This window comes from Lampetra fluviatilis, chromosome 26, assembly GCF_964198595.1.
Source record: "Lampetra fluviatilis chromosome 26, kcLamFluv1.1, whole genome shotgun sequence".
Taxonomy (NCBI): domain Eukaryota; kingdom Metazoa; phylum Chordata; class Hyperoartia; order Petromyzontiformes; family Petromyzontidae; genus Lampetra; species Lampetra fluviatilis.
Window position 1 is genome coordinate 3,538,746 of NC_136300.1, and position 14,808 is coordinate 3,553,553.

General features: G+C 48.9%; 1 protein-coding gene across 1 annotated transcript in view; it reads right to left on the reverse strand.

The window, feature by feature from the left end:
• Positions 1–1,730: 1,730 nt before the first annotated feature.
• Positions 1,731–14,808, reverse strand: part of LOC144942133 (plasminogen-like) — a 101,814-nt gene continuing 88,736 nt past the window's right edge. The window contains exons 12-14 of the mRNA XM_078868893.1: positions 14,498–14,646; positions 11,359–11,466; positions 1,731–3,533 (exon numbers count right to left, since the gene is read on the reverse strand). Of these exons, the coding sequence (XP_078725019.1) occupies positions 3,447–3,533; positions 11,359–11,466; positions 14,498–14,646 (344 nt within the window). The 3' untranslated portion in view covers positions 1,731–3,446. The remainder of the gene's footprint in view (positions 3,534–11,358; positions 11,467–14,497; positions 14,647–14,808) is intronic.

Sequence of the window (14,808 nt, forward strand, 5' to 3'; positions counted from 1 at the left end):
TCACCTGTCCAGTCATTCCAACATGCAGCAGATCTTTACCGAAAAAAACAAAGAGTATGAATCCTTGCAGTCACGAAAGCTTCAAATCTAGAATTAATGCAGCAGATCGTTCAGTTGATTCCTTCAAAAACGTTAATTTGGTTTTAAATTTATTATTATTAAATCTTTTAATATTTATGTTCTTCATTATTATTATTTGTGTATTGTGAAAAGTGATTTAGGTGTAAATATTAATGTTCGGAGTAAAGTTGTGATGACTGTCCAAAACACATCCCTAATTTTTGCATTAATTTAATGGGGAAAAGCCATTCCAATTTACGAAATTTCGTTTTACGTTTTTGGATTGCATGGCCACATTCCCACTGTGGCTTGTCTTTCCTTTTTGATTCATGAAGGAGACGTGTGCATTGGCCTGTTGATATTTAATGCGTGTGATTGGTTACATCATCAGTGTCTTCGATGAATGTCAAGGACAGGAGGTGCGATGTCCGGGTCTCGATTGAGGTGTATATTCTGTACGTCTGCATTGTTCCACTCTGTTCATATCTGGGTGAGGTTATAGGATTGTTGACAGCGCGATCCCAGGAGACGGATCTGGACTTGAGTCGGTGGCGAGGTACATCCCTGAGATCTTGGTTCATGGGAAGGTTGTCGTTGGCAAGAAAACCTGTAAACTCCGTTGCAGTTGTCATGCCAGACCCGGGAGCCAAGGGATTGATGTAGGTTTCAGCATTCACGTCATGCGGGCATTGATGCATTTCATTGTGCATGTAACAGTATGTTGTACGAGCTCCCAGACCAGAATGGAGTGCAATACTCCGCCACTGAGCAAATCAGTGATAAGGTGGCGGGTTGGAGCACATCAACTCAGGCAGCGGTCACCAACCTTTCTGGCACCAGGGACCGGTTTCGTGGAAGATATTTTTTTCACGGACCGGGGGGGGGGGGGTCATCATTGGGTCTTTCCCCCTTTTCAAAGAAGCTCTCCAGCGACGTTTGTTTTTTACTCATTTTGCCTACTAGGGGTTAGCAGCTTGTGGGCTCACCAAAACTGTGACAAGTGCGCAGTGCGGGAAAGAGGCGCGGACGGAAGTGGTAAACAATAAAATAATTGGGGCGGGCCACGCACGGACTCACCGCTCTCACCTCCTGCTGCTCCTGCTGCTGCTGTGCGGCCCGGTTCCTAACAGGCCACGGACCGGTACCGGTCCACGGCCCGGGGGTTGGGGACCCCTGAACTAAGGCATGCTCGGCCATTATTTCAAGTTTCTGTAGCAGGGCGATTCTTCATTTTTTTTGGTTCACAGATCTGTTTTTTCGTGGGGTTTCAAGCTCAGGCGTGTATGCATGACAACTCGTAGACATCTTGGAGTGGGTTCACAGGGCTACCGCAGAGGGACACGTCAAGTATGTAAGAACAGTACAACGACACTTTCCTGCTACGTAGGTTTCTGCAGTTCTGCTTCAGTCACCCCAGCACGGCGGAGCTTCCTCGGCAACTGCAGGAGCTCCCAGCGCGAAATATCGGACATCGTGCCGAACACATGGTACACGATGAAGACACATCGGAGAACCAAGCAACGTTCTTCCCTCTTCCCTCCCATTCATGAATTTGATAATTAACGTAAGGTCACGTGTGCGTTGACACTGCTTTTGCAGAGGCTTGATGTGCGGGGCGCTTAAGCAGATGTAAACGGATGTCTTGCGAGCATTGCACATGTTGGAATGTGTGCAGGAAGAGGCACCGGAAATTAAATTGTGGACGCGCCGTGCATCTTGATGATGATCACAGTAACACCACGCATCGCCATAAAATCCCAAGGATGCTGCCAAGCACAAGCCTTCAAACAAACAGCTATAGGGACCAGACCGCTTTTTCTTTTTTTTTGCAAGGATGAGGAATTTAAATTTTAATGAGCGAGATCCACAGGCTTTGAAAAAAATGGGCAGCGATCCAGGAAAATGCACATTTTAAAACACACATCCCGTCACGCTGAGTCCCGCAAGATTTCGATAAGGGTTGCATTCTCTTTGTCGCGTTATTTTGTTTCGCGTCTAATTTGATGAGGGTTTCATTTAATGAACACAAATAGCTGCAAGGCCCATTTTCTAAACTGTGATGTATGCCACTGATACCGTGTATTTAAAGATTTGCATGCCTCACGCGATCGGTGATATCGGTGTGCCTGTGTGACAAAGCATGCACGGGAGAAAAAATACTGCAAAATTCATCATTGTGATTTAATTCCATAATTCCTGATGTTTTAATGTTGCACCATTAGGTGTCCATTTGCGACAGGTTCCTAAATATTTGACCGATTTTCTTTCTCAAGCCGATATTTTAATGAACGGTATCGTAGTTTTTAACAGTTGTTATTTGTTTTACGACAGAAGGGCATGTGTACTGAAAGGCTCCAAACGCGTCTCGTTATTTTTGCTCCAAATGTTCTCGTACATGATGTCCTGGATGTAAGTTGGACTTTTGGGTGTACCCCTCTGAAAAGCCCTATCTCATCCTCCTCAAATGTTGAACATGCAACAATAAGCTCACTAAACACAGCATGGTTCAATGCCTCCATGCTCTGGAAGGACATGCCCTGTAGCTGCTGTTGAGAGATAAATGTTTTCTTTTAAAGCCTTAATCACCCCATTATAAAAAAACAAACTCATTATATATCTAACTTGAAGCACAGTTGAAGCTTTGATAATTAATGCGGGCGATTGTTTTGAAATAGAAAGGACAATTACGATAAGTTTGGCTTTGCAGTTGTCAACAATTGCACATAAAACTGTGTACATTTTCGCAGTTTTAGCTCTCAGATGTGTTTTTCAGATGGCACCATGTGTGTTCAGCACGAGGTTTAACGCTTTCGCTCCACATGCTGGGAGATTATGAATTCAAGAATAAATTTAGGAAATGAATGCAGTTCCCGAATAAACGAAAACGTCGGACAATGTACCAATCCAAAAACAACGCACGGAAGAGCAACAATTGCAGATAATGCAAGTTTGTGGTAATGCACATCTCAATAGACAAATATAGAGGCTACGAAAAAACGCCCGTTATTGCTTCAGGGTTAAGCCAGCCAACTTTGACAATGCATCAGCGCAGACTCACCGCACAGCAGGTAACTCAAAACGTATTTTGGTCTTCCCGAATTTTTCGTGAAAGCATTCTTTTAATGCGCAGTATTTACCACCGTATAACTCAGACAGAAAAGAAAGTGGCGAGTTTCACTTTTGCATAACAGCCACTGATCAGACACGGGCAGGCCTGCACAAGAGCCAGCACACTGAACGAAACCATTACCAATTGCTCATTTAGCGCGACATGACACGGCACAAAGAGTGTGACGGCTGTATTGCTTCCATCCACGATGAGAGATTATTGATGTCGTTGCGGAGTGATCATCCTGTATGGCGTCGTCCCGTCTGGCCCAGCCTGCTCAGAGCCCGAGCCAAGGGTTGCAGAGGACAGCGTCGTTCCAGTCGCTGCCCATCTTCTCTCGGATCCAGTCGGTGTAGTGCGAGATCTGACCCGCAGAGGGAACGCACATTTTGCACAAAAGTAAGTTGGTGTCTGAATCTGTGATCCCACCTTAAGCACGCAAAAAGGTTCGCAACAATTGCTTAAAAAGTGAATCACTTTCCTTTAAACTTTTTACTCTGCTCAGCCAAAACCTTTCGACCCTTCCGCTTTTATCAGCAGACATGCATTGAACTAGATAGAAGGGGTAGATCCATTCTTTATTTGCCTGAAGGTTAGGTGCCAGGCTGCCCAACATGCAGATGCGTATGTGTGTAGGCGAGCTTGATCCCACCACAATGCAATTTGATGGTGTTTTTCCATGACAATTGTTGATGGTTGTAAACAGATATTTACATTACATACATATGGGCCTTGAAAGTTTAGTATTGTTGGAAAGTGGAAATACAAACTGTTATGGCCTTGATAATTCTATTAACCGTTTTTTTTTATTAACTGACATCGTATTCAGCTGCTGCCTGCTGGTACAAAACCTTTCAGGAGCTTTTTTGTTATTTGTTTCGGTCGTGGAGTCTTTGTATAAAGGGCAGCCGTGCAGGCGGGTGTGTGTACAATGGTAAATGTATCGACAGGTTCACATCGACCTATGCATTAATTTTTCATTACGACAGCAGACGCTTACACCCAAAAAAACAAACGCGAAGAGAACAAGCCCAATTTTTATACGGGCGTATAGCATGTCAGGTTTTCTGGGAGATTATTTTTTTGTTCGTGACCATCATCAATTATATTTGGGGGGAGGTGGAGGTGGTGGAGGAACGTGTTCTTTGCGAGCTCTCAACATTGTAAGACAGTGATTCTCACATATTTGACCTTGTGCTCAATCCACCCTTGTGTCGGCACAGCCTTTACCAATGAAAATACGCGTGCAGGGCACAGTTGTCTCGCTCACGTGCAGTATTTTAGCCCAGGCTGGGTTGTAATGTGAAAGGTCTGAGCCATCGGTGGCGGATATTTTTGTAAACTTTTCATCTTTTTCCATGAATGGGGATGTGTTACACTATAATATATAAAACGCCATTTATTCATCCAGGAAAACCTCACTGAGTCTCGGCTCTCTTTTCCAGGGCACCTGCCGTGGGATATTTCACCATTTCCACGAATTAACATTTGGCTTCATGTGGAAGGAGAGCACACTACACGGAGCACAATAAAGCACATGCTAGAGACCTAACACGTTTAAAGCTCTACACAGATAGATTCAATTGTTTGCTGCACTGGCATCTCATGTGCAACCTAGCAGCCCAAGCCATCTACAGCTGGTATATCTGGGCAGAGTCCAGATCTAAGCACTAAGCCGGCTCATTTTTGCTTAGCTTACACGATGAAATTAAATTGGGCGCATTCAGGGCGATTTCTCCATAGGCCATGGAAATCACTTCTGCACACTTTCCCTTAAGCGAGGAAATAGGGTTTATCTCTGGGTTGCCTCGGGAATTTCAATTCTATTCTTGCACATGGCAACACTTTCACGAGCTAAAAGGCAATTTTGAGTCTTAATTTTGGAGCTTTCATGACTGCAGGAATTATTCTTTGGTTCTTTCGGTAAAGTCACGTATAAAGATAAAATAATAAATTAGATTGCTTGTGTTGCAATCGAAACGTCGTAGTATGCTATTATTTAATTTATTATTTTATCTTTATACGTGACTTTACCGAAACAACCAAAGGGCAATTTTGAGGTCTGCGGGCCACGAGAGGGCTTCAGGAGAGAGAGTTCGTGCAGTTTTGCCAGTCCTCCGTTGAAGCAGCGCAGACTGCGGTGGCTTACCATGTGGTCCGAAAAATTAGATCGCATGGCCACAATCGCACCGCTGCGACTACAGCAAACGCCACACACACCGTCTGAGTAGCGGGTCCAGAGAGCGATGAGGGCTCGAGGGTGCTAGGGAAGCCGAGGTCGACCGCTCAAACCCCTCTTGTCACGGTGACAAGTGACGCGAAGCGACCTCGGTGTTTATGGCGCCGTTTTTTTTGTTCGTTGGGTCACCTTTGCGCGTGATAACTCGGCGTCGTGAAAATTGCTCGCGTTTCGCCACCGCCGCCGCCGTATAGCTAAGACGACAATGTGCGGCTCCACGCAAGATGTGCCCTTCGCTCGTCGGATTGAATTAGAATCGGAGATTGCTGTGGCACTTTGACATGGGTGTCCTTGCGAGAAAAGAAAGGGCGAAGACGAAGAAGAAATATGTAACACAAATTAACGAGACGTTTTTATTTTAATGCGTACACACCACGTGAATATAAATGTCCACGCGCTACGTGTGTACGTTGAAATGTTTTCGCAGCCAACCGTGCGAATTGGGGGTTCGGCGGAAGGACTACACACAAAAACGCAGTTCTAACGAAATGAGTTTTCAATCTGGATGATGATGATGATGATTTAAAAGTGCCATAGCTCCAGTGGCTTCTTAATATCGGATGGAAGAGTGTTCCAGACGGCCGCACAAGCGCATCCAAAGGCGAGCGCCGCGTTGCCAGAGAGAGAGAGAGAGGGTGTGAAAGAGAAAGAGAGGGAGAGAGATCCCCCAACCATCGCGTCGCACGGCTGGGGTGGGGGGGGAAACGACCTACGGCACTCTGAACTCTGAGGCCGCCGCAATCACGGAGCGGTCAATCAGTCCCCAGAGGCGAGGCGGAGTGAGTGGGAGACGCCTACGACGGGCTGCAGACGGCGCGACGTGGAAGTCACTCCCTGCGGCGGCGGTGGCGGCGGTGGCGGTGGTGGTGGTGGTGGCGGTGGCGGTGGTGGAGCTGGTGGTGGAGCTGGTGGTGGTGGTGGTGGAGGTGGTGGTGGAGCTGGTGGTGGTGGTGGCGGTGGTGGTGGCGGTGGTGGTGGCGGTGGTGGCGGTGGTGGAGCTGGTGGTGGAGCTGGTGGTGGAGCTGGTGGTGGTGGTGGTGGTGGAGCTGGTGGTGGAGCTGGTGGTGGAGCTGGTGGTGGTGGTGGTGGAGGTGGTGGTGGAGCTGGTGGTGGTGGTGGAGCTGGTGGTGGAGCTGGTGGTGGTGGTGGAGGTGGTGGTGGAGCTGGTGGTGGAGCTGGTGGTGGTGGAGGCGGTGGTGGTGCCAACGAGCTTCCTTCCATGCCGCGGAGCCGCTGTGTGCGGTGATTGGCATTTCTTTGGCGCTTATGAAAATGAAGTCATTAAGGTGTTAGTTATTTTATTATTATTATCATGCAGGGCCCTTAACGAGTGTGCAATGGGGGTGGGTCGGGGGGGGGGCAGTGGGAATTTGATTATGTTGTATTCTATATTTAATTTATAATTAACCGCCGACTATTATTGAATTGGTTAATTGACTCGTTCGGTTTACGGGTTATTCCAGTCTGCGCGAGCGCGATAAATTTATCCGCTTGCACAGAGCGCTCCCCCCCAGCCCTCCATCCCCCAGCAACGCCACATTGTTGCCCGAATAAAGAACTAAAGGCTCATGAGTACGTAACGCAAGTGTATAAACGCTCGGTTGAAAATCAACATGTTCATTCAAATCTCAGATTAGTCACGATTCATGAACGGTCGCTAAAAGCAAGGAGCCCTAACAAAGGGGGGGATCGTCATGCGGCCCCCTGTACCTCGCGCTTTGCCACTTTCGCGAGCATCCTTCCCGCACACTGACTCCGCCGCCGCCGCTGCATGCTGTGTGCCTCATTAGTATCAGAACATTGCTTTGAAGATAAGTTAAGTTTCAGCTGGTACACAGTAATTCTCATTTCTCGCATATCCCCCCCGCCCACCCCAATCTGTCTTGTTAGCGAATGAACAATACTGATGATTAAAGTAACAACGACAACAGCAAAAAACCGGAAGGATTTTTACACTCGTGCCGAAAGTTTTTGTGATTGTTGGTGCTCTCTGATCAGACAGGGTAGCTTGCGTGTCTCGGTGATGCCGTAATGCTGCCCCTAAATCGGTGCTGCCGTCGATATGCGCCTGCAGGTTGCCCAGTCCTGTCCCTGAAGAGCCAGGCTTTGAGCTCTCTCTCCAAGCTGCAGTGGCGTTGCAATGCGGTCGAGAGTGGGGCAGTCTTTTACAGGTATAACCCAAAAAAATTAACCCGTAAAAACAAAGTTTTTCACTATAAATCCTTTATATGCGTGGCGGCTAGAGTCCTCTCGTCCTCTGGCTTGAGATGGCTGCCACCTATGGGTCAGATGATTGCCTGCCACAATTAAGCAATTGGTAATTAAATATTTAATTTATTTTCCCTAAACCGTGTAAAATTTAGGATTTTTTTTTTCACAAAAATAAATTGTCAAGCACAACGAGTCTGTGTGCTAAATGTCAGCTCAATTGGATCACGGGAAGTGGGTTCAAAACGATCGAAAGATTTGCACGGTCCTAAGCAAGCAAGCAAGCACGCAAGCACGCAAGCAAGCAAGCAAGTGAACTTAATATAAAGGATTTAAAAAGCCCCCATCCCTCCCCCCGCCCCCATTTTTGTTCGTAAAAAAACTTTTTTTATTGAACCGATATAACAAAACAATAAACATGAGATGTTCACTTATGGGAAATACACGGACGTAATGAAGGTCCGTGACGAACGATTTATGAATTTAAAACTCATTCCATGTTGAGCACTCCTTTCTTTCGAGCTGCTTTTTGCGTGCGGTGCATGGTCCTTCCCGACCCGCACCTCCTATGAGCACAGTTGGCGACGTACGGTGTGGGGAAGAGGTTCAACATGCACACGTGTGACACCGACCAGGTTCAACATGCACACGTGTGACACGGACCAAGTTCAACATGCACACGTGTGACACGGACCAGGTTCAACATGCACACGTGTGACACGGACCAGGTTCAACATGCACACGTGTGACACGGAAGAGGTTCAACATGCACACGTGTGACACCGACCAGGTTCAACATGCACACGTGTGACAGCGACGAGGTTCAACATGCACACGTGTGACAGCGACGAGGTTCAACATGCACACGTGTGACAGCGACGAGGTTCAACATGCACACGTGTGACACCGACGAGGTTCAACATGCACACGTGTGACACCGACCAGGTTCAACATGCACACGTGTGACACGGACGAGGTTCAACATGCACACGTGTGACACCGACCAGGTTCAACATGCACACGTGTGACAGCGACGAGGTTCAACATGCACACGTGTGACACCGACGAGGTTCAACATGCACACGTGTGACAGCGACGAGGTTCAACATGCACACGTGTGACAGCGACGAGGTTCAACATGCACACGTGTGACAGCGACGAGGTTCAACATGCACACGTGTGACAGCGACGAGGTTCAACATGCACACGTGTGACACCGACGAGGTTCAACATGCACACGTGTGACACCGACCAGGTTCAACATGCACACGTGTGACACCGACCAGGTTCAACATGCACACGTGTGACAGCGACGAGGTTCAACATGCACACGTGTGACACGGACCAGGTTCAACATGCACACGTGTGACAGCGACGAGGTTCAACATGCACACGTGTGACACCGACCAGGTTCAACATGCACACGTGTGACACGGACCAGGTTCAACATGCACACGTGTGACAGCGACGAGGTTCAACATGCACACGTGTGACACGGACCAGGTTCAACATGCACACGTGTGACAGCGACGAGGTTCAACATGCACACGTGTGACACCGACCAGGTTCAACATGCACACGTGTGACACGGACCAGGTTCAACATGCACACGTGTGACACCGACCAGGTTCAACATGCACACGTGTGACACGGAAGACGCTCCGCCGTTCTGCGACCTCGTGAGTTTATCAGCATCGGGCAGGAGGTGGATTGTTTTTCTTTTTCACACGTACGTTGTCGGGTGGCAGAATCCCTCCCGCAAAAAAACATTACAACGCTCGACCTTGACAATGACTGAGAGGAGCACGGGGGTGGGAGAACGTCATCAGGGACCGTTGGACAGCCAGGAAATGGGCACTCCCCCCCCCCCCCAGAGTTTTACCGCTTCGGCCCTTTCAAGGATGGCCTACACTGGCAGCATTTTAAAAAGGACACCGCACTACAGGATCCCACAATCATATTGTTACTGACGAATTTCTCCCCTGTGATCAAACGGTGGCCCTGGTCCTGCGTTGATGCAAGTGCAGAGAAAAGCAATGGGCCGTGTTTAAAAATAGATAAATGTTTCTTGACATTTCCAACAACGATTTCCTAAACTTTGCCATCGTTTCAGCCGAGTTTTATATGTATATACGAGTCGTTACTTTGTGGATGTCACTCGATTATGGACACACATGAATGTGCTGGCAAGGTTAGAGTGTGCTGGCGTTTTGGTGTGTCATGACTCATTGATGATAATTCATTTCATTATGTAGGAAATAAAAATTAATACTCATGTTTAATGTAGTACGCTGGTAAACATTGGGGAGAATAAAAGCGTGTATTTTATTGAAATAAACCATTGGGAATTCATCTCCTTAATTGCCACATGGCTGATCGTTAAGTGTTGCATTTACAAGTGTTGTACTCAAGCGCTCTTTCGGGTTGGAGTTTCTGAATGCGGAATCATAATCTTTATTTAGGCTGGAAGAATCTGGAGAGGGTATTTTTTCCGACTCTTCTCCGCCGGCCACACATTTTAGAAGAGGTGGCAATACCCAGATTATATTTCCCTCATCCCACACGACAGGCCTAATCGATGGTGGTGCTCCAAACCTATACTTGCCGGGTGGAGAGATGCGGGGGGGGGGGGGGTGACATAGATTCATACTGTAGGAATCTGATGAGCTACAAAGCTCTTTTTCACACATGTTCAGGAGGGGCGGGTCAGAAAGTTACAACAATAAAAAACGATAGGCGTACAAAGTATAGGAAAACTAATCAAATAATTCATGTCAGACAGTGGCATGCGTGTCAACGACACTAAATTAATAGAAAGCTGCAAGGGGCACAAACTTAAGAAAGGAATGGAAGTGTGGAGAGTGACCCGGGTAATCACTACCAGCACAGCCGTCGCAACTATAATTCACCTTCAGCGTCGAATAATGCGCCCTGGAAGTGGAAACGTCAACGACTTATTAAGAGTGCAAAACATGGAAATGGTCAGGACATTACCAAAAGCATTGCTCACATCGCCCGCCAGTGCGTAGACACGAGGTGAGTGCCACGCACGTTTAGCCAGCACTGCACGGTGCAAGCGCGGCTGGTGCAAGTGCGGCTGGTACAAGTGCGGCTGGAGCAAGCGCGGCTGGTACAAGTGCGACTGCCACGTGTCCTGCTTTCCCGGATTGTTGTCTTTTTGAGGTACCCATCCTGGCAAACCCGTAAGTCTTCCCTGAACATTAAAAGTCCAGTTTTTTTGTCGGTTGTATCAAATAATAATAACAATAATAATTATTATAAAACACACCACTCAATACAATGCGTTTACATGCTGGCGTTTGTACAATATTATTTCTCTTGCACAATGTCCCAGTTTTTCTTTTGTACCCGAGCCGAGGTGATGACCCTACACTCAGGCGTCGTGTCGACAGCGGCCTTGGCCTCGCACGGCAGACCTCGGGGGGGGGGGGGGGGGCTCCACACCTAAGCCCGCGTGCGTGGGCGTCACGGCTCGGAGCAAGTGACAATCACAATCAGAGCGGCCCACGCCGGTCGCCACCCCCCCCCCTAACCCCCCCCCCCCCACCCGCCTTAAGCGCAACGTGCCGGTTGAGGGGCACGCGGCGCGCGGCCGCGATGAGTCTGCCCCGACCAGCAGCCTCAGGGTCAGAGCTCGTGGAGTGGCCCGAGAATTATGAATGCGTTGCCACGCTCGTGACCCCCGAGTCACCTGTGGGGTCACCGTGTTGGCACAGCTCACCTCGGTGTAGACGCCAGGAGCCGTGCCGCACGCCATGCCCCAGCTCACCAGGCCGAAAAGGGCCCACTTGTCGCCACGGGGTGCCACCAGAGGTCCCCCCGAGTCACCCTTTTGTTCAACGTGGGGAGCGGCGGGGGAGGTAGAAATAGGCTTAGAAATAAGAGAATGTCGAGCAGAGGTCGCAACCGGGTACCTGATACCCGTACCCTACCCGATACCCGGCTACTCGTACCCGGCCGGGTACGGGTACCCATTTGCGACCCTGGTGCGGCCGGGTACGGGTACGGGTAAGGAATCAAAACCCGTTTGCGACCTTTGATGTCGAGGCGATACCTTTGGTGGAAAGTGACAGCCGCGGTAAATGCGAGGAGGCGTTTTGTCAGGCTGGATGCATCCTGGCAGTGGACGGACTCCTTTCCAGAGAGGTCGTGATGGTTCGCGATTTACCTTCATGCGTTAATTCCACGGCTTTCCTATTAAAAACTCATTACCATTTGACACCATTCAGGAGAAGAGGCCATCGATCTGATGACCTGGTCCATTTGCAACAAATGTAATTATTGCACGCAATTTACTGCATTACCAAAAAAAACCATGTAAAACATACATTCCTTCAGCCCTCGCTGGGGCACAGGGGAATAGTACATTGTCATCGGCAATGCATGGCCACGCCATCTCTGAGCTCGGATGGTCAGATGCGGATGATCTTTGCCGTCTCTTGCAACGTCTGGCCGTCCGCAAGTATTTGCCACAATGTTTATAATAAATGCAGGGACGGTAATTACAAAAAAAAAAAATATTCTGGGTATCGGGCGCTGATCATCTCTGTTGGCATCACCTTGTGGTGTCAAACATATATATATAAGGCGCAGGTCGCAGATTGAACCCAACGTCTGGACCACATTCTTCACCGCACACTGCCGCTCAGTGTGGAGCTCGAGTGTGGAAAGTCGTTTGAGTGCGTGAAGTGGTTTTCACTCGAATCGTGTTGGTAAAGAGACAGAGAGCTGAGAATTATCGGAACCGCGAACAGGTTTAGTTGATTAAGAACCAAACGGTGGGCGACAAACACAGGCGCGGGCGCCCGTATGAAGAATGCACCAAATGCGACACACACACACACAAATATATATATATAGTATGCTAATCAATAACAATGCCATAACTGTCAGAGAATTTCTCAGGAGAGGTGGGGGATCTCAAATAATCATTTTGTTAACCTTGAGGCGCCCAACTGTCAAGCAATGCCCCTTTAATAAACGCCGCACTCAACTCTCCCGAGCTACCATTGTATCCGCCGCGGTGCAGCGCACTGCACGTTTCGTCTTCCGCAGAAAAGGCACCGCTTGCATCTCCACGGGGCTCACTCCTGATTCTAAGTAAAGAGATTGCTTCGACTGAATTGATGCCCAGGCACCTGCGCTCACCATGGCAGCCGTTATAAAGTATAGAAGTGTAGCCAGCTCGGCATGTGACTGGACCGCACCGTGGCGCTTTAAAGAGTTGGGACCCAAACCGTGTCTCAGCCGCGGGTGATGGATTTAGTGTCTCCCGGCGCCCGCCTGAATGTGAAGGGGGTTGGGGGTGCAATGCGGTAGGGGGGGGGGGTTCACGGTATTCTCGAGTGGAATCGACCAAGTAAAATAAATTGAAAAAGAAATGGAAGGCAATACTTGACATATGGATGAATTTCAGATATATAAAGTATGTGTGTGGGGGTGTGCGCGCACTCGTGCATGCGTGTGGGGGTGTTGCTTTTTTTGTCTCTCGTCTATTTAATAATGAAAGCCCCTGGTTAGGTGCAATCAGCCGGGCTCCGCACGGCGGTGACGCATGGCGCAAAATGAGAGAGCTATGTTCTTGAAGCCAATGTGCCTGTCTGGCGGAGAGGGAAGCACATTCAGGGGCATATCCGCTATAGCAAAGCTAAAATGCACATTCTCCATTTACTGATGCGGTTGCGATTGTGTTGGTGACGGTGTAGATGAAGATTGCGATTGTGGTTGTGGTTGTTCTGGTGGTGGGGAGTGAATTGCTGTTATTGCGCTGCGCTACAGACCTGGAAAACCTAAGTTCACCTCCCCCTTGCGGCCAACACGAGTGACAATTATCTGAATCAGTTGTGGGCCTCCCCTAGGTCGATATCGTCACTAGGGAGACAAAGGTGGCCGGGCGTCGTGTTGGCCAACCACCCCCCCGTGTGTCTTGCTAGCCTTCATAGGTGCTCGCTGACAGCACGTGCCCAGTAGTCGTTTAAAGGCTATACGGGGGATCTTTGTGTTTGTCTTGTGGTGATGGTAGTGGCGGTGTAAAGAAACCAATAACATTACGGTCATAGCCTTATAGCATTATGGAGCGGTGGAGCAGTGGTTAGCAAGATGTGCTTTGACCCCGATGACCTGTGTTCAATTGCCAGTCACAGCTGACATCTGGCGCGAGTGATATCGAAACCAACCAGCACTGACCATCACAATGAAGTATGGTCACATGGCCCCATTACTAAAAGGCATGGGGACCTTCATCAACCAGTGGATTGATCAAGGGCAGGACATTACGGAGAAGATAATAGCTCACTAATCCTGCAAAGCCTCATTGAGTTTCCTTTCTCATTTTCAGGAGGATCATGAATTGGGATGTTTAGCCAATTCCACTCAGCAATTCTTTTGTGTGTGGCAGTACAATGGAATACCCAGAGAATACTCATCCATAGGAGGGGATAACAGTTGAAGGTTCTCACATACGGATTCACAACCTATTTGCTGTACTGCCATCGCCGGTCCATCTCAAAACCCAAAGCGGGTTTTTTTTTTAAGGATCACAAATCTCCGCATGATCCTCCGTAAATTTGCCGAGGCAAAAGGGCGGCGTGCTAAAATGTGATTTTTGGAGGTGACAGTTAAATATAGAAACGTGCAAATGGCACAGCCTAGAATGTGCGCAAAGCCCCGCCAAGAGCTGCCTGCGTTAGCGACGGAGTGCGCGGAGGCGGTCTGGGCTGGAGAAGGTTATAGTGGCAGCGACGATGATGACGACGACGATGATGACGACGACGACGACGATGATGGTAGTGGTGGCAGCGTTTGGCAGAAGTGTGGGGGATGCGTCGGTCTCGATTCCCGGCCGAGCCATGATGACGTACGTTGCACGCGTCTGCTCCCCCCTCCACGTAGCCGGCACAGATGTGTCCCCCGCTGGCGCGGACGTTTGAGCCGAGCAAGCCGAGGCAGCGATCCAGCGAGATGTGCTTCATCCGCGCCTGCTTCAGGGCAGGAGGCACGCCCGTCGCACCTACGGGGGAAAGGGCATCGCTCGTGCGTTAATGACCCACAGGCGTCGTTACCCCTGTTCGTTTTTTTTTCTAGCATGTATATGTTTGGACCGCGAGATAATAATAGCAGCACGCGTGAGATCCTTTACACGGATTTTTTTGTTTTTTGACGGAGTGGGAAC